At 36.5% G+C, this 26,266-nt stretch overlaps 1 protein-coding gene across 1 annotated transcript in view; it reads right to left on the bottom strand.

The window, feature by feature from the left end:
• Positions 1-12,316, bottom strand: part of LOC114645437 (spermatogenesis-associated protein 16-like) — a 92,744-nt gene extending 80,428 nt beyond the window's left edge. The window contains exons 1-2 of the mRNA XM_028793292.2: positions 11,753-12,316; positions 3,495-3,640 (exon numbers count right to left, since the gene is read on the bottom strand). Coding sequence (XP_028649125.2) covers positions 3,495-3,640; positions 11,753-12,316 — 710 coding nt within the window. The remainder of the gene's footprint in view (positions 1-3,494; positions 3,641-11,752) is intronic.
• Between the last annotated feature and the right edge of the window lie 13,950 nt (positions 12,317-26,266).

Genomic DNA, 26,266 nt, shown 5'->3' with positions numbered 1-26,266 from the left:
GTTTGGATCAATTTTGAGGTACTGTGAGGGTATATAGAGGCCAGGAGTCCTAGCACTACATGTTTTGTTTATTTGGTGAAAAACATAACATTTAAAATTTGAAACAGACAAAACTTCAAGCATAATAATAATAATTCTTCGCATTTATATAGTGCTTTACTCACTACTCAAAGCACTTTGCAAACTCCAGACAGGGAGGAACCCAGGATGCAACCCCATTAACTACTTACTGCAAGGCAGCGGCACTGCCATTGCGCCACCTGTGTAGATGTATCGTACTGTAAAACTTTGCACTTGATAGTTTCAAATAACAAACACACAGTTTCCGAAATCATAGAATATCAACCACTGGTTAATAACAAGCTCTACATTCTAGAAAAAAGTTTTTATGTAGTCCAGTAAGGCAATCAGTGCTTAATTTGATTGAGGTTTAAAGGAAATTCCAAACTTTTTGCAAGTTTTCATCAAATGCAGTTTTACTTATTCATTCTTTGCTTTGAGTGTCAATGGCTGATCATTGTCCTCATAAGAGCCATGAATCTGCAGGATCAAAGTGTGTGAGTGGAGGGCCAATCAATCATATGACGAGAAGTGCGGAGACAGTGCTCGTCAGTAAGGAGGCACTCATTGTAGTAACAATTAGATTCATTTGCAAAACCCACGTTCACACTAACTTGATGAAACTGGAATACAACTAAGACTCAGTGGACAATAGATTATAGAATTATTTAATATGTAGTCGATGCACAACCAGGTGTTCTATCTATCTATCTATCTATCTATCTATCTATCTATCTATCTATCTATCTATCTATCTATCTATCTATCTATCTATCTATCTATCTATCTATCTATCTATCTATCTATCTATCTATCTATCTATCTATCTATCTATCTATCTATCTATGAGCAAACCACTCTGTATCGGCTTTCCCCAAAGTTTGGCGAAATGAAGAAATCTGAGGTGGAAGGATAAACTGAACTAGTTTAAAGAGAATTATAAAGGACAGAAACATCTGTCATCTATGCTAAACCAATTATTGTGGTCAAAAAAGTAACCTCAGGTAGTAGTGCTAATCACAGTGTCTCCCTGAGAAGAAATTACTGTATAGTCTAATTCCATGATACTCTGAGTTCTTTATCACTCTCTGCATCTGCTGAGCTTCTGTCACTATGACTAACTAACACCCACAGGGTCTGTGATGCAAGAGATCTAAGGCTGTCCATGTCACTACCCAATATGTGCTACATAGCAAGGAGCATAATAAAGTTTTATCCAGCAGTGAAGACACAATGTATAATGAATTTATGCAGAATGATGTAGTTTCATAATATTCTAATTATGATCAGGTAATGAACCTCTCAAATGAATATACTACAAGTTTCCTTTTTTATTTTTAAAAAATGCAGGTGAGGGACAAACCCGGCTTGAGTAGTTATCAAGTATTGACATAACTCTTGTGTTTATATGTTATAAACTATGTGTAGGGCACCACTATAAAGTGCAAGGTGGAGTACAGTCACAGCACACATGGGTCAAAGTGCATGTTGTGGTGCAAATTAGCCAGGAAGCGTAGATCAGCCAGTGGCATCACCATCCAGCAGCCTGACCTCAGAATGCATCATGGTGTACTGAGAAAAAAACATTTGCCGAAGCCATCAACACAGTGAACGTATAGGGAAAAATTCAGTGAACCCAGCAAATTCACTGTGAAAAACATTTTGGCAAAATTCACCAATCAATACTAGTTTTGAAAATCTGTTTTGTTTTGACCTTATTTTTTTGACCCCTTGTTATTTTGACATCTGTTTTCATGTCCTGGTCCAGGGCTGCTTGTTAGTGTCTGAGTTGAATGAATACAAGAATCATGCATCACTTGGTAGTATATTGGGCTTGTGGTAATGTATCTGTTGGCATAGTCCAGACTTCTTCTAGCAGAGACACTAGGATATCTTTGTTAGGGATGACTCCTTTATAGTTATTATTTGGAAGGTAGTAAACATCTGAAAAGAGACTTTTGTATGATGCTATACTATTGCCTATGGCTAATTTGATACTTAGTTTCCCTCATTGTGAGTTCTGTGATCTCTGTGTAACTGTCATTCAACAGTTGCACATTGTCACCTAAACTTTCTTGTTGCAGTTATGAAAGCTGCTCTTTCCTTCAAATGTTATTTTCCTTCAAATGTTATATTGAAGCAATCAGGAAGGTAACAACTAATTTTATTTAAAATATCACTAACACAGTAATTCCTACTGGAGTGGATCTATCAAAATGTTTTTTAATTGCAAACTATATTTTCACCTTAAAACATCACCTTTTAAGAGCCTCTTGCACTAGCCAAGCAGGGCTAATTAGCCTTAAGAAGAGATGCAGATACCCTGAATATAGCAAAGGATAACTTAGCACAGATATCCAAAGATTAATGGTTCATTGACATCTTATGAGAGAGAGAAGGAAGTACAAACTAGAAAATTTGATGTTCTAACTGTTTAACTATCAGAAAATGTATATGATTTGAGGTTCATCCCATTGCTAATAAAATTTAGGCAGCATAATAATGCAGTATTCAGCAATGTTGGTTAGACAGCTGACCTAGTCACCTTGTCTATTAATGTTGCTCATACCTTATATATCTGCTACAGGTTTTTAGTGTGTACTTTGATTTTCTTACAAATGAAAAGATATGCATTATCCATTGGTTAATCTAAGTACCTCATAAATAATTAAGTTTGAATGTATGCATGAGTGATGGACTTGTGTCACTTTCACGGTTGATTCATGCCTTTAATCAAACACTACTATGATCATATTATGCGTGCAAAAGAAAACTTTAAGGCCTATCCATTTATGTTGCAGTCAATTGGCATTAGTTACAATTAGCATATTTTCCTGGAGACCTTAATTATTTCTATATATACTACTATTTAAATAGTCTTTTTTGGATGGTCAATTTAAAGTACATAAGAGACCAATAATGATCTCCATTTTAAGAAGTACAAAACAAAAAAAATTGTAAAGCTGCAAGCAAACTGAGAAAATCTGTGCATAATTATACTCTCACTTCTCCATCAGTTCGGCAAGCTGTACAGATTTGATTTGTATGGCAAAATGTACTATTTTATGTGTAATATTTATCCAATTTCTTAAACTGTGTAATCTAGTATAAGGAGATCAGGAAACAGAGTGGACCCCTACAGCATAGGGGGCAAGAGGGGAGTCATTCCGAAAATGGATGGGTGGATAAAAAAGAGCAGTAACATCTTCAGTTATGTTCAGTTAAATTATGATCATATTAAGAGTATTCTACAAATACAACTGAAAAAAAAACACCTGCATATCAAAAGAGAGTCATTTAGAAAAATAATTTTCCCCTGAATAATCTCTTTATTGTTGTATCTCCACACTATTATTGATTACTAATTTTAATAAATTTTAAAAAATTGTGGACTTATTAATTTGAAAAAAAATATTAGGTCTAGATTTCCTGACCTGTGGGAGTGATCAAGTGCCAAATCAGGCCTTTTCATTTGCAGGTAGGAGGCAACAAGTTTTGATTCAATGAAGCTGGAAACCTTTGAAACATCTTCATAATCTGCATCAAAAGGTGTTTTCATCACAACTCCTCTTGTACAAAGCTGCATACAAAGAAAAATTTCATATTTTAGAAATGGGAAATCAGATAAGCATTTCTGTAGAATTCTAAAAAGCTACATGCAATCACGTTCTAAGATTTTTCTAAGGGAATATTCTTGTATATTCACATCAGTCAACTTAAAATAATTATTGTTTCAAATATTGGATTTTTGCCAGTGATTAATTGCAAACTGTCTACTAAACAATGTAACTTTAAATAATAACTGTACACCTCTGGCTAATACTCTTCCTCATTTACAATAATTATGCACCCATCCCTATTGATCCTTACAGCATCATCCCATTACTATAATACAATACTCTTTTAATTAGACAATGATTAATGGTACTATGGTTCAGTGGCATCAACATATTCAATACTTACATGAAAAAATACGCCATGCCAATTCACCTGAACCAATTTACCACGAGGCAGCAACAAAGTTTGCATATCGACTCTGAATGTTTGAGGGAGCAAGAGAAAGGATAATAATTATAATTCCAGAAAGCTGAATAATTGGGAAAGCTTTTAATGTGATGTTAACCAAAGAGTTTTTAAACAACTTTCAAGTGGTGCTTCAAACTTCCAGATGCTAAAACTAAGAAAATGGATATTGACCAATCCATGTAAATTGTTTGTTCTTTTGTATAGGTGCATGCGTTAAATAATGACAGTGAATTGTATGTTGGCTTCCTATAATAAAAATCCAGGGGATATTGTATGTGTGGTGTTCTCATTATTGACTTGCCATTTACTTTCAGTGCATTTCTGATAAAGAACTGAAATGGCTAGTAGTTGCTTGATTTTATTTCTTTTTCTGGCTGTTTTTTTTTGTGATGGCTTGATTGCACCATAATTGGAAATTTAAGATTTGATTAAATTGCATATACCGTATAGATTTTTGTTTATTTTCTCATTCTTACATTGGACTCATCTATTATTTACTTCATTCTAGTTTAATATACACTTGATGAGTGGATACATCTGCAGTTGCTTAAAATCAATAACATGTTTATTTCCACTTGTTAAGCTATAAAAGCATATCGGAATTGAACACTTTTTGAAAAACGGCATGAAAAAGGTGCATAAAAACAGTTGGAATTTTATACACATTTGTATAAAATATAAATTAATGTAAGTTGGAAAATAATTGTATTTCAGCAAAGTATATATACATCTTGCATTATAATGTGAGAGGGTTAAATCAGCTCATTACGTTTTTCATCCATTTTTATAGATTCTTTTTTATCTTTTACCTTTTGTTTTCCATTTTTCAGCTTTTATTCTTCCTTCATCAGTTTAACTCCTGAAAGATTCATACTTAAATGAATCTGTTCTTAACAATGTCAAACCCAATTCAAGGTGATCATGGCCCCAACCCTTATCTGGAAGCACTGTGTGCAAGATGGCGAACTACTCTTGACAGTATAGTAGTCGAATCACACACAAGGATACTCAAAAGAGATCAATGTGGAATCTCCAATTAATGTTACACAATCATTTTTAAGGATGTGGTGGAAAAGTCTTGAGTATACGCCACAGAGAGCTTGAGCAAATTCTAAATAGACAATGATCAGGCATAACATTTAAACCCCCGATGCAGTGTTCAGCAATGCATTCTTCATTATGTTTCTGCAAGACATTTAGTTCAGTATCCATACTAGTAAAAATGCTGATAATCTACAATGAGGCACTACAACGGCATTGCGTCTTATATACACATACATGGCATGTTTATTTGGTGTTTGATGCTATAGGACTCCAGAATAAATGTGAAAAGCCAAAAAATGTTAACCAGGCTTCGATTTCATACTCCATCTCTCTAGCAGATTTTCCATAATAGATATCAAGTTTGCAATATTTGAAGTAAATGGTCATTTTCCTCTGAAAGTCTAGATACACAACACTGGACCTAAGGTGAGTACCTCCTTTTTACTAGCGAATACTTATTTTGTCACAAGCACTACCGTTATCATTTGAATCCAAATATTACATGGAAGATCTCTCAAAGATTCACAATTAAAATCAAAGTTCCTGTCAAACAATAGTCCATTAAATCTTGCTTCACTTGAAAAATCACATTCCATATTTTACTATGAAATACCACATGACCTAAAGCATTCCTGTATACCGATTCTGAAAATTTTAATATTACATCCGGGTTAAAAATGTCCAAAAAAACCCCAAAACAATTGGGTCACACACATACACAATCTGGATAGAAACTTTTATTCTTGTACACCACAGCTGGTAATGACACCTATCAATATTTATTATTGAGATATTAAGAATTCTAACAAAGTGGATATCTAACCAACATTCAATTAGTTCATTTACTTGTAACACTGAACCTAAAATCTGATTTTGGCACACAACGCTAGAGAAGCTAATGTTACAGTGTTAAAGAAGGTTAAACACCTTTCCATAATTCTTCCAGTATAGGTTTACCCATAGCAAGCTTTACTTCTGTGGTGCTGTAACCCTTTTAGTACTGTCATTTTGATTCCTGGTGTGGTACCTGATAAATGTTGTTCTGATATTACTTTATTTATTCTGTTTTTGGTCCACAATTTTGGTTCAGTGACCAGCACTCAGAAAACAGTTTTTGAGTCTCTTACAGGGTGTGGATACTTGTGTTAGTGGGCAACTGCTGTGATTCACTTTCTCTTTCTGAAAACGAATATTTTTCAAAGGGTTTCTTCATAGATCACATGGAAAGAAATTATAATACTGGATTAATTTAAACATAACCCCACCAGTTGGATTGATTCCCACACATAGGACAGTGCACCCAAAATGTCAGACTTTTCTGAAATGTTTGAGGAATTGTTAGGATTAAGTGTTACAAGTCTTGCAATTAAGTTTTCAGGTTCAAGATTTTTCCGGTTTGTATCTGGAACCTACTAATTTTTAAAAATGTTTTAAAAAATCTAATAAGAAGAACCTTTTACATTATGTTTGTTACTGTATATTCTCAATATATACTGATGACTAAATTAACACTGGAAAACTGAAATTGTTATAAAACACTCAGACATAACTGCCAAGCATTAAACCAGTGACTTTGTCATGCTCTAGATGGAAGAAATACTGTGGTGCTGCAGCTTTGCAAGTATCACTATTGCTGGGAACTAAATTGATAATTGCAAAATCATATCCATGTTACTCTTTTACATTGAGATAATTTAAAACATGTTAATATCTCCAAAGGAATGCTGAAGTACTTCAATAAAAATAGATAAGGACAGAAATGTATGATGGGAAGCTTGAAAAGAAATATATTTGAAATATCAAATAACTGAATGAAATACCCCCATATGGATACAAAATATTTTCAATGGGTTTCTTTATATTTAGAACTGGGTTGCAATCTGATTGGTGCTACTGCCTCGCAGCTTGGGAGTCCAAGGTTTAAATTCTGACATGTCACTGTCTATGTGAAGTTTTCATATTCTGTCCATGTCCAAATGGGGATTTCTCTGAGATGTCCAGTTTTACTCCCAAATCTCAAAAAAACATATGATGAGTCTACATTGGGACTTTGTGGATGTGTGCATGAGCCTACTTGAATGTGCCATGTGATGAACAGAAATCCTATCCGGGTTTAGTTTCTGCCTTTGCCCAGAACATAGAATTTGATTAAGTGGGCTTGAAAAATGTATAGATGGGTTTGAAAAATGGATTGATTGATATTTAGAACGCAGAAGTACTACTTGCTAGCCAGACGTTTTACCAAGTTTTAGAGAAAAAAAATAGCTATTAAAAGAAAGTGTTTCTAATTTTAAAAATATTTTACTCTTTCTTCCTTAATTTTTCATCTTCTTTAATTATTTGCTTGAGATGTCACTGCATGCTGCCATTTGGAACAATAGATAGCCTACTAGCATGCACACAACAGCATCATGGGGTTTTGTAATTTGGTCATGGAGGCTGCCTTTAAAAGTGAGAGCAAAGTGTTCACAAAGCATTTCCTCTTGGTTTATTATAAGAGAAACTAGTTTAAGCAAGATATTTCCTGACCAATTTCTTCTGGGGATTTTTTGGTTTTGACATTGTTTTGTCCTATTGATTTAAAAAACCCATCTAGTTTTGACTGTTCTTTGGTAATTCAACTATAGTCCTTTCCATATCTACCCTGGTCCTGTGTACACTCTAACTTTGTCCTTAAGAACGTTCTCTGCCATTCATGATATCCAAACAGCCACAATAGACAGCTTATGTAAATAAGGAGACAGAAGAGCCCTAGATATGCCAATGTGTCTGTCAGTGGTCAGTAGATGCATTACTAATTTTGAGGGATCCAACAGTCTGTATTTTATAATTTCTTTTGTGGTAGTTTGTTTCCCAAAAAATATGAGGAAGCATCTGGAGAGCAAGAGTGTGATAAACATATCTCTAAAAAACAGATTATGTTGAGGAACTTGGCAGACAGAGACAAGCTATTCTCACTGAGCAGCAGAATGTTCTTGTGATTTGGCAGAGTGATTGCTGTGGGAAGACTCAGCTAGGTGTGTACTGCATATTCCATGAGCGTGAATATTTCAGATTGTACACATCATATGATAAAACTTTTTCACATCTCTGACATTTTTGCTCTAAAAGCATGCAGTCCAGATAATGTGAAGTAGCACTTAACACTTGATAAATGCACGGCCATCTTTACTCAGCAGACTTGCTCTTTAAAGCAAACAGGTAAAGTATAATGAGTAATGAATGCTACAGTGAGGCAAATGGCAATGATAAAATTACCACAAAGTAATATAGAAGGATATGTTCACAAAAGTCAATGTTATGCTTGGTTACTTCAAAACTTGGCATTCATGGCAAAATAGGAATAAATCTAACATGCCACAAGTAGTGTGAAAAATAAGCCATACGTCAAGTATACAGAATAAAATGTTTTGTGTTCCAAAGGTAAAAAAATAGAGGATCTTCTCTATCAAAAATTAGTGGTCCTGAAATGGAGTGTGTCAAGCAATCTGCAATGTGGTGTTCATCACAGTGGTGTTTAAATCACTTCGTTATGGACTTGCTTATGTCTTTATTTACAGTTTTATGCCAATCAGACTTCCTCTCTGACCACCATACTCCTGTGTTACTGCCACAGAGAATAGCTTTAAAACAATCACCACAGAGTGCTAAGTCCAATTTTTTTGTGGACAATAACGTAGTTTACTTCTACTCCACTCCCTTCCTGCTGTGCTTCTATTCCTGTGTAGAGCTTTAAAATGCAAATAAAGCAAACTGCGATTTTGATGTTAGTATTTTTACATCACTATATGTACTAAAATTTGTCATGTTGAATTTATGATAAAAGGTTATTTTTACATCTCTATATGTACTAAAACTTGTCAATTGTAATGTTGAATTTATGATAAAAGGTTTTCTAAATATGGTCTGCCAGGTGTTTGACTATTGTTAAGTGGTCCTTATTCTCAAACACCTTAAGATCCACTAATCTAAATGCAAAATACACTTGAATATTGTGCAGATCCACCACAGCACATCATCTTGCCAATGCTATATCCACTGTCTAAAATGATGGAGCATTATTTTTATTATAGTGCAACTAAGAAACTGACAGACCAAGCAAGGAGTCTGAGCAGTGTTCAGGAACTTTGCCAGGCTCCATAAAATGCAATGAAGTCACAAGGGACTGCAAACTGAACCAGTGCTGGCTGGTGGTCTTTCAAACGGGGGAAACACATTTTAGGCCTACATCATAAAATAAGTCAGTTATTGCATCATGTTATTTAAATGTAAATTCTGCCCTCCTTTCTTTTTGTAGAAAATGGTCTGTGACCCTGTCATACCAACTGGGAGTCTTTTCCAGACAGTTGACCTGTTTCCTCTCAATGGCCAGCAAAGCAAGGTTAAATGGTTTTGGCCCATTCTGTTGCAGCTCTACGACTTGACTCATTTTAAGCAGGAGAAGGTCCTCTCTATACCTACTAATGTAGCTCCAATTGTTGTCATTAAAGACAATAGGTTATATATAGTTGAGGCATTTCACTATCTAACTCCATGTCTAACTCCAAGAAATCACAGAGCTTACCCCAGACTGGCTAGTCAAAAATGACCTAGATTGAAATAAAACAAATGAACCTTACTAAACTGTAACAAGAAGCAAACTCAATGTTTTTATTTACAGTAGGATGTGTACAAATGAAAATAATGGGCTATATTACTAGCAAATAACAGAACAGGAGCAGCAGCTTCACTTGCCAAAAAATCCACATGGGACTGAACTTGAAATGCTCCAATGCAAAACGTGGTCAATAAAAACAAGGTCCAGCAACCTTGACAGTTCCTCCAATCATCATGCAGCAGCCTAGTGTTCTGACCAGCCCACTGCCTCTATTTACTCACAGAGATGCTGAGCTTCCCTGTAAATGACATTTTGAACCATTTGTCCAATAAACGTCTAGCTATGCTGCACTGAAAAAAACATATTCTGAAGTACCACTGAAGTCCAGTGAAGCTGCACTTCATTAGGTTTTAATGGATCGTGCTGCCATGGGAATGTATGAGAAAAAAAGTCATGTTAGATGACCTGAAAGAAATTATTGCTGATCCTGAATGAAGTAACCATGAAGTTGAACACTTTCTAGCATGCTCTTGGTGATAGCAATATCAAAACAATAGTATATATTTGACACATTTTTTTGAGACATTCTAGAGGAGGCACAGCTTTCCTTGTCTTGGAGAAGTCGCCTCTGAACTGAAATAATTTTGAGTGGATTATAATGGTGCAATTGTCTTTTAAGTATCCTTGATACATAAGCAAATGACTACAACTTATGCTGGACTGATTATTGTGGACAATAATGTGACCGAAGCTGTGAAGCAGCAGTGCTAATCACAACGCCACCTTGTCTCAAATAACAAATGATGCAGACAGAACGATAACCAAAGGCCAAAATATAAGAAATGTCCACAAACTAGCAATAACGTACAAAAAAAAAAAAAAAATGCTCATTTTCTGGGCACTGATTGTCTCCTATGCAGTAATCCTTCAAAGTTTGTTTACAGTTGTTATTGTAATGGGTAATTGCACATGCATTCGGTCAGGTGAAAGATAGAGTGCAATAGAGTGCCAAAGCCAACCAAGGGCTGTAGAACCTAGGGATGATGTTGATGGTGAACAAACAGTCAAAACATGACATGTGGTATTTACAATACTAAAAGAAGACATTTTTAGGATGGTAAATATAATCAACACCAGTAATGGCGCACTACACGATAATGTGCAGTGAATATACTTGACTTGAGCATTCATAGTTTTCACTCTTTCTCTGTACGTTTAGCCTTTGTTTGCTCAGAGGTTGATGCGCTTGCTGCTTCCTGAGCAGTTCTTCTTTTCTCCACCCTAGCAGCACACTTCTTCTCTTCTTCCGTCTGCATCTTTTCACGTTAAAACTGATTAATCAGTGTTTGTGTTGCAATTACTTAATATGTATTCTTTCAGTTTTTCACTTAAGCTGGCACTTAAGTCTTCAATCTGCCTCAAGAATGATGTAAGATATGAAGGGGTAGGGGAAGTGACACCAAAGGTGGGAGGGATGAGAATGCCGCATGTACGCATGCACTGCATGGCCGCTCTGTTGGCCCACTGCCGAGAGTTGATTCTATGATAAACTAAAAATAAAAAGAGGAATAACCTTGAAGGTCAATCATCAGTAGATGTCACATAGTATATGTGTACCAAATTTCAGGTCAATAATTCAAATGGTTTGCGAGCTACAGGTGATTTAAAATCCTGGACAGACAAAAAAACAACCACGGTAATGTATTATTTAAGAAGATTTTCCCAGAGGTCTCCAATTTTCTTTCAATATCCTTAAGATGGTGACAGGTTAAATAACCTTGAGTGAACAAATATGAATATACAGTATGTGTAATGGAGGATGTCCAGGGTTGTTTTCCACTTTTCACCCAGTCCTCGTAGGAGCCTCCCATACTGCTGAGCTTGATTGACAGGTAAAAAGACAGATTGATGCAGTTATTTTTGTAAAGATATGCAAAGATACAATCTATGACACAAGCAGCCAAGCCTGGCTTTCAAATACAATACCATTAGATTATTGTAATGGTCATTTCCTTTAAATGTTACCTGTAGTGCTGCTTTGAATCCATTTGCTGCAGCTGAATAATTCTTTTGCGTGTAATTGAAGTTGGCATCTTTTAAAGTTACTTCAAGTTGTTGATCAATTTGAGGCAGAATGTTAAGATTAGGGCTATATGAAGAGCCTGCTGGACCACTGATGTGAAAGATTAACTGTGAAACTGAAGAGGCTCTGGATTTTGTGAGTTCAAGTATGATATCTTGATCAGTGCCATATACTAAAATTGATTCCACATCCTCCACATATTTTACAGAAATTCGTGGTGGAGTCTGCAGATAGTCAGATTTCCTGCTTTCTTTTGCAGGAGGCGCTTCACCTTCACAGTCCAGCAACCTGTCAGCAGCTTTTCTTTTGGGTCTAGCACTTCCGATCTGTCTTCTCCTTCTTCTAGTGCCTGCAGTATGATCCTCCTTATGGATTCGGTCGTGAACTATGGAAAACTTTCCTTGACCAGGGGTTGATATATTTTTCATTGTGCTACACCTCATGGATTTTCGTGTGCCTCTTGACCTGTTGAGATGGAAATTATCTCCATTTTGCCTTGTATCCATGACTCCAATCTAAGTTAAATAAACAAAAAAAAACCAGAATTTAGCACGGTGTGACAGAGAAAAAAGTCTGTGACACATTGATACACAATACAATGAAAGAACTGAAATTACTGATTAATAGAAATACTGCATCATTCATAAAATCCCTTTGCTGCTTAAGTCAATTTACAATTGTTCTTACGATGCATAGTATTTTAAAGTAGTATGTATCCTTCATTGAATGTTATTGGATTCCTGTATTTTACATTATCCCTAATGGACCAATAGACTAAAAACAAAACTCTCCATTTAATCCACATATTATGATGTTTGGACTTCTAAGAAGATAAGCTGGCAATACATGTAATTCAGTCCCCTCATAGAAAAAACATGCTCTATACAATATGGAAATTTAGGATAAATAAATTAGTGATGCCAATTGATTTTAAGAAATCTTATTTCTTGGAGTAAACCTCTGTGTATACATGTGAAAAGCACATGCAAAATTCGCACAGAATGCATCTTAGTGCAGACTGCTGCACTAAGAGGGCCAAGTGACTACATAAGAGCGTTGAGTGGCCATAATGAGGGCTAAATTAGAACTCCTTTCTTGTAAGGAGCAGTCATTATTTTTCAAGATTATATACAACAAAAGCAGTAACTAATGAATAAAAACAAAAGTAAATTGTGTAGGGAAAATAAACAAATGAAAAGTACAGTTATGAATACACAGTATAAGACAACAATTGGACTTTAACAAAGAATTTTTTCAATGTGCACTTACAATCTACATATTTTTCTTATCCGGTTATTTTGAAGACTGTACTCAAAGAACAGAACGTAACTTTTGCCTCTTCAGCCTCAATTCTTCTTTATAATTTCTGAATGTATTTTAAATTAAAATCCAATCAGTTTCTTCATACCTGTTATCAATATACAAGAATGAATTACATATTAGTATTTACTATATGCAGCTTTAAAACAATCAGGGAAAAATATTGTTTTAATTCTCCAGACACATATTATTCTTAAAGATTTTCATTTATTTGGATTAAATGCAAAATTCATTAACATGTATTCCAATCTTTAATATCAATTTGTAGCCCTCAAACATATCCAACTGCTGTCAGCTCATTTGTTTCACTTTAACACACCAGAGATGTAGTGCCCAGAGCAGTTTAGAGCTTTTTTTGTTTCATTTTGAAACTATGCACAGATTACAAATGATTTACTTATCTCAAAGCACTTCAAGAAAAGCAATGCTTCCTTCCTTTTAGAGTTTCGACATGCATTATTTTAACTGAAAAAGGACAGGTTTTATGAGGACTAAGCTTGAAAGTAAAGAGTGTAAGTGCCTTTCAAATGAGACCACCGTAAAAGAAAGGAGTGATTTGTAAGACTGACTCCTAAACTGGTATAATGGCAGTGTGGCCTAGTGGCTAAGGCAATGAAGGTTCCTGACTGATTTGCTCACTTTGACTGGAGCTAATCATATAATGGTCATGTCAAATTGCACAAGTTTTCCATGGATTTTTAGTTGCAGACTTCAGTAACATAATCTTAGAAAGTTAGTGACCTCAGCCATGTAGCCTGACATACCTAGTGACTTAGTCAATCCAGGTTTGAATTTGTCTCAAGTTCTAGGGATAAGCTATTTGTGCATGAGAGCTGATTATGAATGAGTACCCACTTGGAATTACAATATATATAAATGCACCAATAATAATAAGCAATAAATAAGCAATGCTGGGTGTTTTGGACCTTGTATACAGAAGAGAATCTCATCTGTTTGATGTCTTGTGGTTTATGTACCATGACAGAATGGTAAAAAGAAGAAAAGGTCCAAACTGCAAATCCTTCTTAGATCACCAGCTCTTTCAGGAAGAACCTTTTCGGCTGTCAGAAAAAAGGGTGAGCTTGCAGTTCTTCAGAAACATGAAACTGAAGTGGAAAGTCGTCATGCAGTTGCATAATTTGACATGCCCAGTTATTACTAGTGAAGCAAACTGAGATGTGACAAGATCGCAATTATGGTCATCAGGGCTGACATACCCTCTAGACCAGGGGTTTTCAAACTTGGACCTGGGGCCCCACTGTGGCATCAGGTTTTTGTTCCAGCCAGATTCATAATTAGTGACAACAGCTGATAACACTGATCTCATTTAATTAGGTGGTATTTTTTTTCTCTTCTCTTCTCTTATTTTACATTCAGAAAAGCACAGCACCATGATTTTTTACATTTATAAGACATTCTGAAATATTTCTGCTTTTGCTATAGATTTAAATGCTTAACTCTCTTTTGCTGATTTTATTATATTTTGCCGTTTCTTTGTGCAGTTTACACCCTTCATTGTATCTTAATAATTACAAATAAAAAACGAGAAGAGCAGATACCCAGGCAAACAACACTGAATAATGAAAGGCTACAACTACTTTGGCATCAGACCCACTAATTAGAAAATAATGGATTAATTAAACAATTGGAACACCTGGAAAAGCAGAATGAAAATCAACATGAAAATATTGTTAAAAAGAAAAAATACACATTCCCACATTACTGCTTAGTGCATTTCAATATGTACTGTATATTTATATTATATTTATTATTATTATTTTTTATAATAATTATTGATTAATAATAATTATTATTATTATTTATTAATTATTATTATTATATTATATATATATATATATACATATATATATATATATTCCAAAACTTAGTTTTCTATTTTCTATATTGTTCCGAAAACACAGTATCTGGTAAATAACTTAATTAGCCCAGGAGTCCAATTGAAAACAGAAGTTGGTTGGAACAAAAATCCGCAGCCACAGTGGGTCCCCAGGACCAAGTCTGAAAACCATGGCTCTGGATAATGAAGAATAGCCCTTATAGAAACTGTGTTAAGTAAGCCTAGGTTTGGTTTACAGTATATATTCAAAATGGCAAACTGTGCCAAAGAATGAGTTATCATCACTGGTGAATTAAGCTAAAATACATAAATACACAAATGATAGTAGCAGCAATTTAGCAGCAATATTTCTGATGTCGAATACAACAAACTTGTATGAAGCTTATTTTGCTGCAGAAAATGCACAGACAATTATTGTCTTTATTTTTACAAATAGGATAAACTAACTTCCTAAAGAACACATTTTCTTACATGCCATCCATATTAGCTTGCATTACATATTGTGAATCTAGTAGCTACCCACCAAATTTGCCTAATGTATAAACACACATCACATCATAATATGTTAAAAAAAAAATAGACCACCTGGCTCCAAAACCCTGTCTTTGCAAATTTTGAACTGTACATTTTGTCATTACAATTCAAGTGTGAAGAAGACCACAATTCAGGAAAAACCTGCATGAGTCCAATTCCATTGTAGTATTAATACAAGCTGTGACACTCTGCCTGCTGTTTCACAGATAATGCAAAGAGCTGTGTGACATAGGGATTAACAGCACCTGAGTGTGAACTTGAACATATGTTGGATGACCTCCCATCACCAAGTCATTGTGTAATCATCATAAAGAAGTTTAATCTATCAGAGATCAGAATGAAAAATAAAATCAAACACTGTAAAATCATGTGTTACTTGTAGGTAATGAGTCTGGAGCCAGTTTCACAAGAAGGGGCCAGAGTTGACTCGAAAGCTTGCATATTGTAATCTTTTTTTAGTTAGCCAATAAAAGGTGTAATTTTACTTGACTTCTCACTACACTAATTCCAGATATAGTGAAAGTACCTACAATTTCTCATATTGATTGACATGGGCAAATTAGTGATTGTACAATACATGTGGATACACAAATTAAACACGCAAATTTTGCATAAAGTTTGGAATTTTGTTGCAGTATTTTGTGTAGTTTCCTTTTCATTTTATTAAATATTGACAATCAAAAATGTTTTTCCTAACTTAACGATTTATTTATTTATTTATTTATGATGTGTTGTAAATACATTCTTCAAAAATATCGTCTTTGAAGCTTCTGTCTTTATCTGTTTACTCAAGATAGTCAATCTATCTGCAGAAAATGTTGAGAAATTTTAGAAAAATGGAACAATTCCACCTGGTTTGGAGTGTTAAATAAATTTAAAAGTTGAAGCGAATGTAAAAATAAAAATGAAATTAAATAGTTTGGGCTCAAACACTACTGTATCTGAAATACAATGTAACATGAATCTGTGATGGCCACTTTCTTTACAGTTTTTACTGTAGGTGTGATGCGTATAACGTGATAGCCATGTCTGTATTTTTGCCGATCTGTCTGCATTAAACAGCTCAGTCCCCATGGACTGATTTTGTTGAAATTTGCCACATTTCTTTTTCAAAGAAATTTGTTGTGACAGTTCAGTTTCCACTGAAAAAACACTGATCATATCGTGTTGTACAAAGTTTTGAAATTTCAAAATCTCCCATTGAAAAGCATTGGAAAATCTGCAAAGTTGTCAATCTTAAAACAGAGAAACATTCTGTGTGACTTCATGTATTAATTAGTTTACTGATTCATTTTTACATTGAGAGTGGTTCCACTAACTTACATATTTTGTATATTTTCCTGTCTTACTCATCTATCAACCACTCCGATCCCAAATACAACGAAAAGTGCACACATGCAAGCAGCTCATAAAGCAGTACCTTCTCCCACAGCTTTATATAAGTATTTATTATTTACAAATTATAAAAGTAATTACAAAAAAACAGGGGATGCACAAACCAGTGTGTTTCTTCGTGCCAGTCCCAAGCTCGGATAAATGGGTAGGGTTAAGTCAGGAAGGGCATCCGGAGTAAAATTTTGCCAAATCAATATGCGGACAACAATACAAATTTCCATACCAGATCGGTTGAGCCCCGGGTTAACAACGACCGCCACCAGTACTTTTAGCCAACAGGGTGCTGGCGGAAATTGGGCTACTGTTGGCCGAAGAAGAAGAAGGAGAAGAAGAAGAAGGGGGAGACGTGTCCGGAGGCAGGAGGAGAGGAGGAAAGTAAAGAGAGTGGAACTTAGGGTAGGAACTTTGAATGTTGGCAGTATGACTGGTAAGGGGAGAGAGTTACCAGATATGATGGAGAGAAGGAAGGTTGATATATTGTGCATGCAAGAGACTAAATGGAAGGGGAGTAAGGCCAGGTGGATTGGAGGTGGATTCAAATTGTTCTATCATGGTGTGGAAGGGAGGAGAAATGGGGTAGGAGTTATTCTGAAGGAACAGTATGTCAAGAGTGTTTTAGAGGAGAAAAGAGTGTCAGGCAGAGTAACGATTATGAAGCTGGAAATTGGAGGTGTGATGATGAATGTTGTTAGTGCATATGCACCGCAAGTTGGGTGTGCAATGGGTGAGAAAGATGATTTTTGGTGTGAGTTGGATGAAGTGATGAACAGTGTACCCAAGGGACAGAAAGTGGTGATTGGAGTGGATTTCAATGGGCATGTTGGTGGAGACGAGGAGGTGATGGGTAGGTATGGTGTCAAGGAGAGAAATGAAGAAGGTCAGAGGATAGTGGATTTTGCCAAAAGGATGGACATGGCTGTGGTGAATATGTATTTTAAGAAGAGCGAGGAAGATACACACAGGTAGATTACATCCTATACAGAAGAGGTGATCTGAAGGAGATTGAAGACTGCAAAGTGGTGGCAGGGGAAAGTTTAGTTAAGCAGCATAGGATGGTGGTCTGTAGGATAACGTTGGAGATCAAGATGAGGCAGAGAGTGAGGGCAGAGCCAAGGATCAAATGGTGGAAGTTGAAAAAGGAAGACTGCAAGGTTTAGTTTAGGCAGGAGGTGAGACAGGCATTGGGTGGCAGTGAAGAGTTACCAGACAGCTGGGAAACTACAGCAGATGTAGTAAGGTTGACAGCAAGAAGGGTGCTTGGTGTGACATCTGGAAAGAGGAAGGAGGAAAAGGAAACCTGGTGTTGGAATGAGGAAATATAGGAGAGTAAGTGGGATAGTCAGAGAGAGGCAGAAAGTAGACAAAAGTACAAGGAGATAAGGCACAAGGTGAAGAGAGAGGTGGTGAAGGCTAAAGAAAAAGCGTATGATGAGTTGTATGAGAGGTTGGACACTACGGAGGGAAAAAAGGACCTGTACCAATTGGCTAGACAGAGGGACTGAGCTGGGAAAGATGTGCAGCAGGTTAGGGTGATAAAGGATAAAGATGGAAACATACTCACAAGCGAGGAGATTGTGTTGAGCAGATGGAAAGAGTACTTAGAGAGGCTGAGGAATGCAGAAAACGAGAGAGAAGAGGTTGGATGATGTGGAGATAGTGAATCAGGAAGTGCAATGGATTAGCAAGGAGGAAGTAAGGACAGCTATGAAGGGGATGAAAAATGGAAAGGCCGTTGGTCCAGATGACATACCTGTGGAAGCATGGAGGTGTTTAGGAGAGATGGCAGTGGAGTTTTTAACCAGATAGTTTACTGGAATCTTGGAAAGTGAGAGGATGCCTAAGGATTGGAGAAGAAGTGCACTGGTGTCGATATACTCTTTAATAAAATCCCTGTGTGAGTCCATGTGTCCGTGTGTGTGTGTGTCTTCTGCTGAAGTGCGCATGCGCGGGGCACTCTTTAATAAAGGACATCATTGCTGGGGAGAGTGCTGATTGGGTACTCGCGGCCGCGCAGATAAGATCCGTTGCTGGGGAGACGCCACACATACAATAATCAGCTGCACGCCAGCACAGATTAAAATACTTGCTGGCGAACTGCACAGTACTTGCTGGAGAGACGCCACAGCCACGATTATCAGTTGCACGCCACACATTACATCAGTTCCTGGGGAGACTCTGCTGATTGCCCACTGTTGTGACAGAGAATTAAACGCATATTACGGACAAGGCGGAAGTATAGGGAAGGGCGAAATGAGTGGCAGAGTCTCCGGCCTCTAGCAGATGCTTCAAAGGCTGCCTGACACGTCACACAAGACAGAGAGGGCGGGACCTATAAAATATTGCGCGGCCGATCCAATCGGATTTCGGTAAATGAGGTAACACCTAAAACATAAGGCACGAAAAATCCAATCGGGTACTTAGACACGGAGACCAGCTTCCCCAAAGAGGTGGGATTAGTGTTTGTTGTTCTGCAAGTGTTCACTCTGAGGATGTCAGATTTGCGATTAAGAAACTTGGCCTGGTAAAGTGTAAAGTGTCAGTCGTTGAAGGGGTTTTCCTAAATATACTAATTTTCATGATATTACAATAGGATGACTTTTAAAAGTAGATTTATTTTCGCGCACATAAAATCTGTTGCTGGGGAGACGCAACACATACAATAATCAGCTGCACACCAGCACAGATTAAAATACTTGCTGGGGAACTGCACAGTACTTGCTGAAGAGACGCCACAGCAAGCTAAAATAAAGAGAGGCAGGATAGGAGATCTTCAAACAGACACAACACATCAATCAACAGCCACAGAGGAGAGGATAAATGTAATATTAATTATACTTACTGTATTGTCATATATGTTTCTATTCTATTTTTATTATTATTTTACTTTAGGCTTCTTTCAAAAATATTTTTGACAAAAAAAATTAAGACAAGAAACAGAATGAGGTCAAGGTCCCTTGCCATTTAATATAGACTGTTCCTACTAATGTTTATGCACTACTGTTCTAGTGCCTGTTATTGTAATGGGTTTAATGTCTAGTTTAAGAATAAGGGGGATGTGCAGGGCTGCAGTAACTACAGGGGAATAAAATTGATTAGCCACAGCATGAAGTTATGGGAAAGAGCAGTGGAAGCTAGGTTAAGAAGTGAGGTGATGATTAGTGAGCAGCAGTATGGTTTCATGCCAAGAAAGAGCACCACAGATGCGATGTTTGCGCTGAGGGTGTTGATGGAGAAGTTTAGAGAAGGCCAGAAGGAGTTGCATTGCGTCTTTGTGGACCTGGAGAAAGCATATGACAGGGTGCCTCGAGAGGAGCTGTGGTATTGTATGAGGAAGTCAGGAGTGGCAGAGAAGTAAGTAACAGTTGTACAGGATATGTACGAGGGAAGTGTGACAGTGGTGAGGTCTGCGGTAGGAGTGACGGATGCATTCAAGGTGGAGGTGGCATTACATCAGGGATCGGCTCTGAACCCTTTCTTATTTGCAATGGTGATGAACAGGTTGACAGACGAGATTAGACAAGAGTCCCCGTGGACTATGATGTTTGCTGATGACATTATGATCTGTAGCAATAGTAGGGAGCAGGTTGAGGAGACCCTGGAGAGGTGGAGATATGCTCTAGAGAGGAGAGGAATGAAGGTCAGTAGGAACAAGACAGAATACATGTGTGTAAATTAGAGGGAGGTCAGTGGAATGGCGAGGATGATGGGAGTAGAGTTGGCAAAGGTGGATGAGTTTAAATACTTGGGATCAACTGTACAGAGTAATGGGGATTGTGGAAGAGAGGTGAAAAAGAGGGTATCCTTCAATAAGGACGTGCACAAAAAGGCGAGCTTCAAAAGGGCGACCTCAATTAGGCGCAGCGAATAAAGGCAAACGCAACAAAATTATTACAGAAAATTTATTAGATAAAGGCAATGATTGAACATATAAAAAGGCTAAAGCAAGAATATTAAAACATCCAACTAATTAATGCTTGAACTTCTAACGAACTATTTCTGGAACAAATTTGTGAAGAAAATTTATTAGATAAAGGCAATGATTGAACGTATAAAAAGGCGAAAACAAGAATATTAAAACATCCAACTAAATTATCTACTAACGCCTTTATTCGCCGCGCTCAATTGAGGTCACCCTTTTGAAGCTCACCTTTTTCTGCTCGCCCTTATTGAATAGAGCCGAAAAAGAGAGTGCAGGCAGGGTGGAATGGGTGGAGAAGAGTGTCAGGAGTAATTTGTGACAGATGGGTATCAGCAAGAGTGAAAGGGAAGGTCTACAGGACGGCAGAGGGTAAGCTCAAGTTGGACGGTTGGGAGACAAAGTCAGAGAGGCGAGATTACATTGGTTTGGACATGTGCAGAGGAGAGATGCTGGGTATATTGGGAGAAGGATGCTAAGGATAGAGCTGCCAGGGAAGAGGAAAAGACGAAGGCCTAAGTGAAGGTTTATGGATATGGTGAGAGAGGACATGCAGGTGATGGGTGTAACAGAGCAAGATGCAGAGGACAGAAAGATATGGAAGAAGATGATCCGCTGTGGCAAACCCTAACGGGAGCAGCTGAAAGAAGAAGAAGAAGGTTAACCTGCAGCTAAACAGTTTTTGAAGTAATAAATTACAGAGCAAATGTGCAGTTCCGGGGTGGCACGGTGGCGCAATGGTAGCTCCCCGGTCCTCCCTGCATGGAATTTGCATGTTCTTCCCGTGTCTGTGTGGGTTTCTTCCGGGTACTCCGGTTTCCTCCCACAGTCCAAAGATATGCAGGTTAGGTGTATTGGCAATTCTAAATTGTCCCTAGTGTGTGCTTGGTGTGTGGGCGTGTGTGTATGTGTGTGTGTGCCCTGTGGTGGGCTGGCGCCCTGTCTGGGGTTTGCTTCCTGCCTTGTGCCCCGTGTTGCTGGGATTGGCTCCAGCAGACCCCCGTGACCCTGTAGTTAGGATATAATGGGTTGGATAATGGATGGATGGATGGATGTGCAGTTCCCCTAAGTAACATAATCATAGGCCCACTCATGCAACAAGAACCGCGCTGTGGTATAGTTTCTATGGTGCATGGAAAAGTTGATTGTGCCACAAATAGCAAAGACACGGCAGGATTGTGCTACACCGAAAGAGTTATTTAGTGGTATAACTTGTAGCAGACTGAGTGTGCGTTACAGTTTATCCACACCTGAAGAGCTGCTTTTGCCTCTATGTATCTTTAGACTAGAATTAAAACTTTTAAGATTAGTGTTCCCTTTGGTATTCCCGTTATACAATCAATCAGTTCCCTTCTAAATTCTTAGTTATTTATATAATTTTAATGAATTACTGGGCTTTAACTAATATTAATAGCCTGATTTAGAATGCATTTCAGGTGCTTTTCTCCTTTCATATAATAATGATAACAGTGATTTTATGTAAGAGCTTGCCATTTTGTATTATTATTTGTATTTTAATATTCCTTTGGTGATTACTAGTGTAAAAAAATTGAGCTAGCACAAGCCTATTTACACTACATGATATTGTAAAGTACTCTTAAAAGGTACAGTATATATTTAATGTAGTCTACTAAAATATGTAAATACATTCTGTTATCACTGTTACTTTTGAATATGACTCATTGTTACAAATATTTAATAAACAAAAATGTGATCACTGACTCTTGGAAGAAGTAACTAAAATAAATGTGAAATGCTCCAACTTACATTTGTTCTGTGTCTGTGTGGGTCTTTCTCTGAGCACTCTGCTTTTCCTTTTGACTGACAGTTTTAAAGTGGCTCAGTGAAGATCTGCAGATGAGTGGGCCCTGCAAAGGCCTAGCAACCAATAAATAAAGTGATCACTGGCAAGTACCTTGTGTCCATTGTGGCCAGGATATGCACTCATGAACTTGAACTGGGGTTGAAAATATTATGTATGTTATGTTACAGGTGGCGATTCTAAATTGTCCCTAGTCTGTGCTTGGTGTGTGGGTGTGTGTGCGTGCCTTGTGGTGGGCTGGCACCCTGCCCGGGATTTGTTTCCTGCCTTGCGCCCTGTGTTGGCTGGGATTGGCTCCAGCAGACCCCTGTGACCCTGTAGTTAGGATATAGTGGGTTGGATAATGGATGGATGGATGTTACAGGTACATTGAGAATATTGCATATATTAAGTTACAATAATACTAATCTCTGAAGATTAATAAATATATACACAAAAATGTATAGATTTCTCTTTTGTTATGAGAAAAAAATCTACCTTTAATTGATTTTTTAAAATATTGAAATCATTGTTTGCCTACTTTATAAACATTTTGGGATGCCAGGGGTGGCACTAAACTAATTTACAAAAACAGTAATATTATTGCAAAATGAGCAATCAGTATCACGAAACGTAGTGAGGAATTTGGAATTTTAGGAAATCTTCTACAATCCTATGGATCGGTTTTCAAGGAAAGCACATAATCCTCTTTGGTCATTGAGATTTCTAAATCATACGATGTATGAGTTTTTTAAGCAAAAAAAAAATTGACTGCTTCTAAAAATCAAGCATTATAAATAAAACAGCATTATAGTGTATCTGTGGTATAACGGAAGATCTAATGAAACATAACAAGATCGGATTTTGCCTTGTAGCATTTTTTTACACTCTTTAACATAAATGAGCATGTCATTATTTATATTTGACGCATTTCATTATTTATATTTGACTATCAAAAATGCCTTTTAATTAGTTATATATTCTTAAAAGTGCATGAATGATCTAAGATGGAGGAACTGTAACCCCATTATAACCCCATATGTACAAACAGTAAATCTTAGGGAATATTTTCAGGTATTTTAAAATAATGTGTTCTGGCTCCGTAATCATTGCAGGACTATCAGAGACACTGAGACAAGGCATCAGCTTTAGCACTTTTCTCTACTGGCCAGTAGGATACAATGAAATTAAATCAGCTATAGTTTTCAAATATGTAAGATTTTTATTATCAGTATAAATCAATAAGTCTAATTATGTTCAGTTTAACCAATGTCTCAGTCCTTCTCATGCTAATTTACTGGCTTAATTTTCATTGTCACCAATACTGTGATTTGTTCAGCTGAATTTAGTTTCTTAGAAAATAGGGACATGAATGATTTAACACTATGTTAAGGAACTGTCAAATTCTAAAGCTTAGAACCACCCATCAATGTATATAAATATTAAAACATTTCTTTCGAAGTATTAAACGCTAATTTAGCATTATTCTGCTACATCCCTGTAAATGTGGTAGTGTCATGCTGCTGCAAACTATAGGTGTCAGGATTTAAAATAATGGAAATATTTTGCATGAAGATGAGGCATGTTTGGGGACAGGCAGAAAGTCAGTAGAGGAGCAGCACGCAAAATCCAATCATCAAAGCTAAATATGCAAATAATTAATTCACAGTCAAAAAGTCAAAACACTAACTGGTATTCTTTACCCCTCACTAAATTAAGGACTTAGAAAGTTTGCAAAAATAATTTTTGAGTGAAAACAGAGAATCTACCGTGATTGCATGTTAAACTGTGACATCATACTGTATGTGGTTACCAATAATCACATGACCACAACAGTAGAAAATATCACTGTACCCATTATAACATAATGACAGCATCAAAACAACACTAAAATGTAACAACTCTGGGGGAAAAAACTTTAATAACAAAATGAATTCACTAGAATTAACCAAAAGGCATTCATATGGATTATAACAGGTAGTCATTGCATTATTCATTATGGCAATTTTGTTTAATACTCTGTAATCAATACACAGTGTTAATGAACTGTGCTTCTTGTCTACATAAAAGAACCCTGTTTCAATAAAGCTATCTGATGGTCTAATATGCCCATTTGTCAAAGTTCCCTTGATATAATTTTCAATTGTTTAATTTCCTAGACCTAATAATGTATATAATCTTCTCTTGGGTAACATGTACCAGGTTAAAGGTGAATAGCGCAATCAAAGTGCCAGTGAAGTGGCAGTTCTATTGATTTTTGTTTGTTGAAAACATCAGCAAAATGAAAATACTCTTCTGAAATGGTAGTGACAGTATAGCAATGCAAGTCATGAGAAGGCTTTTTGATTCTGGCAATGCATTCTAAAAAAAAAGGCTTTTATTTCTTGACCCTAACTCATCAGTTTCCCATCAATCATAGGATAGTGCTGCATAATGCATAGATAACCCAAACTGAACTGGCTTTGGAAGACCTTGCTTGTTTCTCTAAATGGCCAGAACTCCCATGATAAAAAATAATCCACCACTTAAGCATTTCCTACTGTCATCAAGGCTCAATAATGCCGCCGGAATTTTAAATTTGGATTCTAACACTGGGGATTTGTTTCTTATCTTTGTAATTATTTCTCTTCTTACTTTCTCAAAATTATCTTAGTGCTTATTTTGAAACCAAGGCTTATCATGTCTGCTAACTCATCGGCAATGTTGTGACTGGACATCTAATTTTTAGCTCCTCAACAAGCTGTTATGAAATGTAAAGACAAGTGCTTAAGATGTCTTTATAATAAATGATAAGACATATTCCAAAATTTCTTTGTTTCAAGATCGCTTACACTTGGGTCATTGTTCCTGCAAAAAGCTATCACCCACTCTTAATGGTTTCCCTACAAGCAAAAAAAAAAAAAAAGCTTGAACACAATCATATTTCGTTTTGAATCAAATTAAACTGGCTTTTGATCGAAAAGTAATTTTCAATGATTCATTAAGAAATCCTGAGCACATACTTGAATCCTACACACTGGCTTAAGATAGTCCAAAAAATGGTATGTATAATTCTTTAAACAAAACAAGTCCAGCAGCTGCTCCTCCATTAACCACCTCAGGCTCCACTACCAGTAGCTATAAAACGCTGCTAAACTCAAAGACACGTGCTTCTAAGATGCTTTTTTAGCTTGCATTGTAGCAATTTTTAAGGTTCGTCTGTGAATTTTTCCATCACTCATTTTAAAAGGATTTGCTTGTAGAATTATTTGTAGAGCAAATATACAAAGCATCTTTGTTATATTTGACTCAATGACACAATCCAAAGAGTAGTCATTTAAGGCAGAACAGCAACCAGACCTGTCCTGCCATGACTAAAGATGAAGAGCAGGCTACAAGTGCTTAAAGGACTGGGATAATAACATGGTTGAAAAACAGAAAAAGATCAAAATTGGGCAGTTAATAAGCACTAGCAATGCAACCAAATTGAGAAACTGAAAACAAGGTCAAAATCAAGCCATAGAATCTGTTACAGAAACGTATCAAGTTTTTTTTTTAAGCAGAATCCACACATCTTTGCAAAGAATACAATACCAACATTTGAACCATTGCATGTGTGCTATGCTTTCACACAGTTTCCACAGACAATATTA

The sequence above is a fragment of the Erpetoichthys calabaricus genome, chromosome 2 (genome assembly GCF_900747795.2).
Source record: "Erpetoichthys calabaricus chromosome 2, fErpCal1.3, whole genome shotgun sequence".
In the NCBI taxonomy this organism is placed as follows: Eukaryota; Metazoa; Chordata; class Cladistia; order Polypteriformes; family Polypteridae; genus Erpetoichthys; species Erpetoichthys calabaricus.
This window is presented reverse-complemented; position numbering and strand designations above follow the sequence as displayed.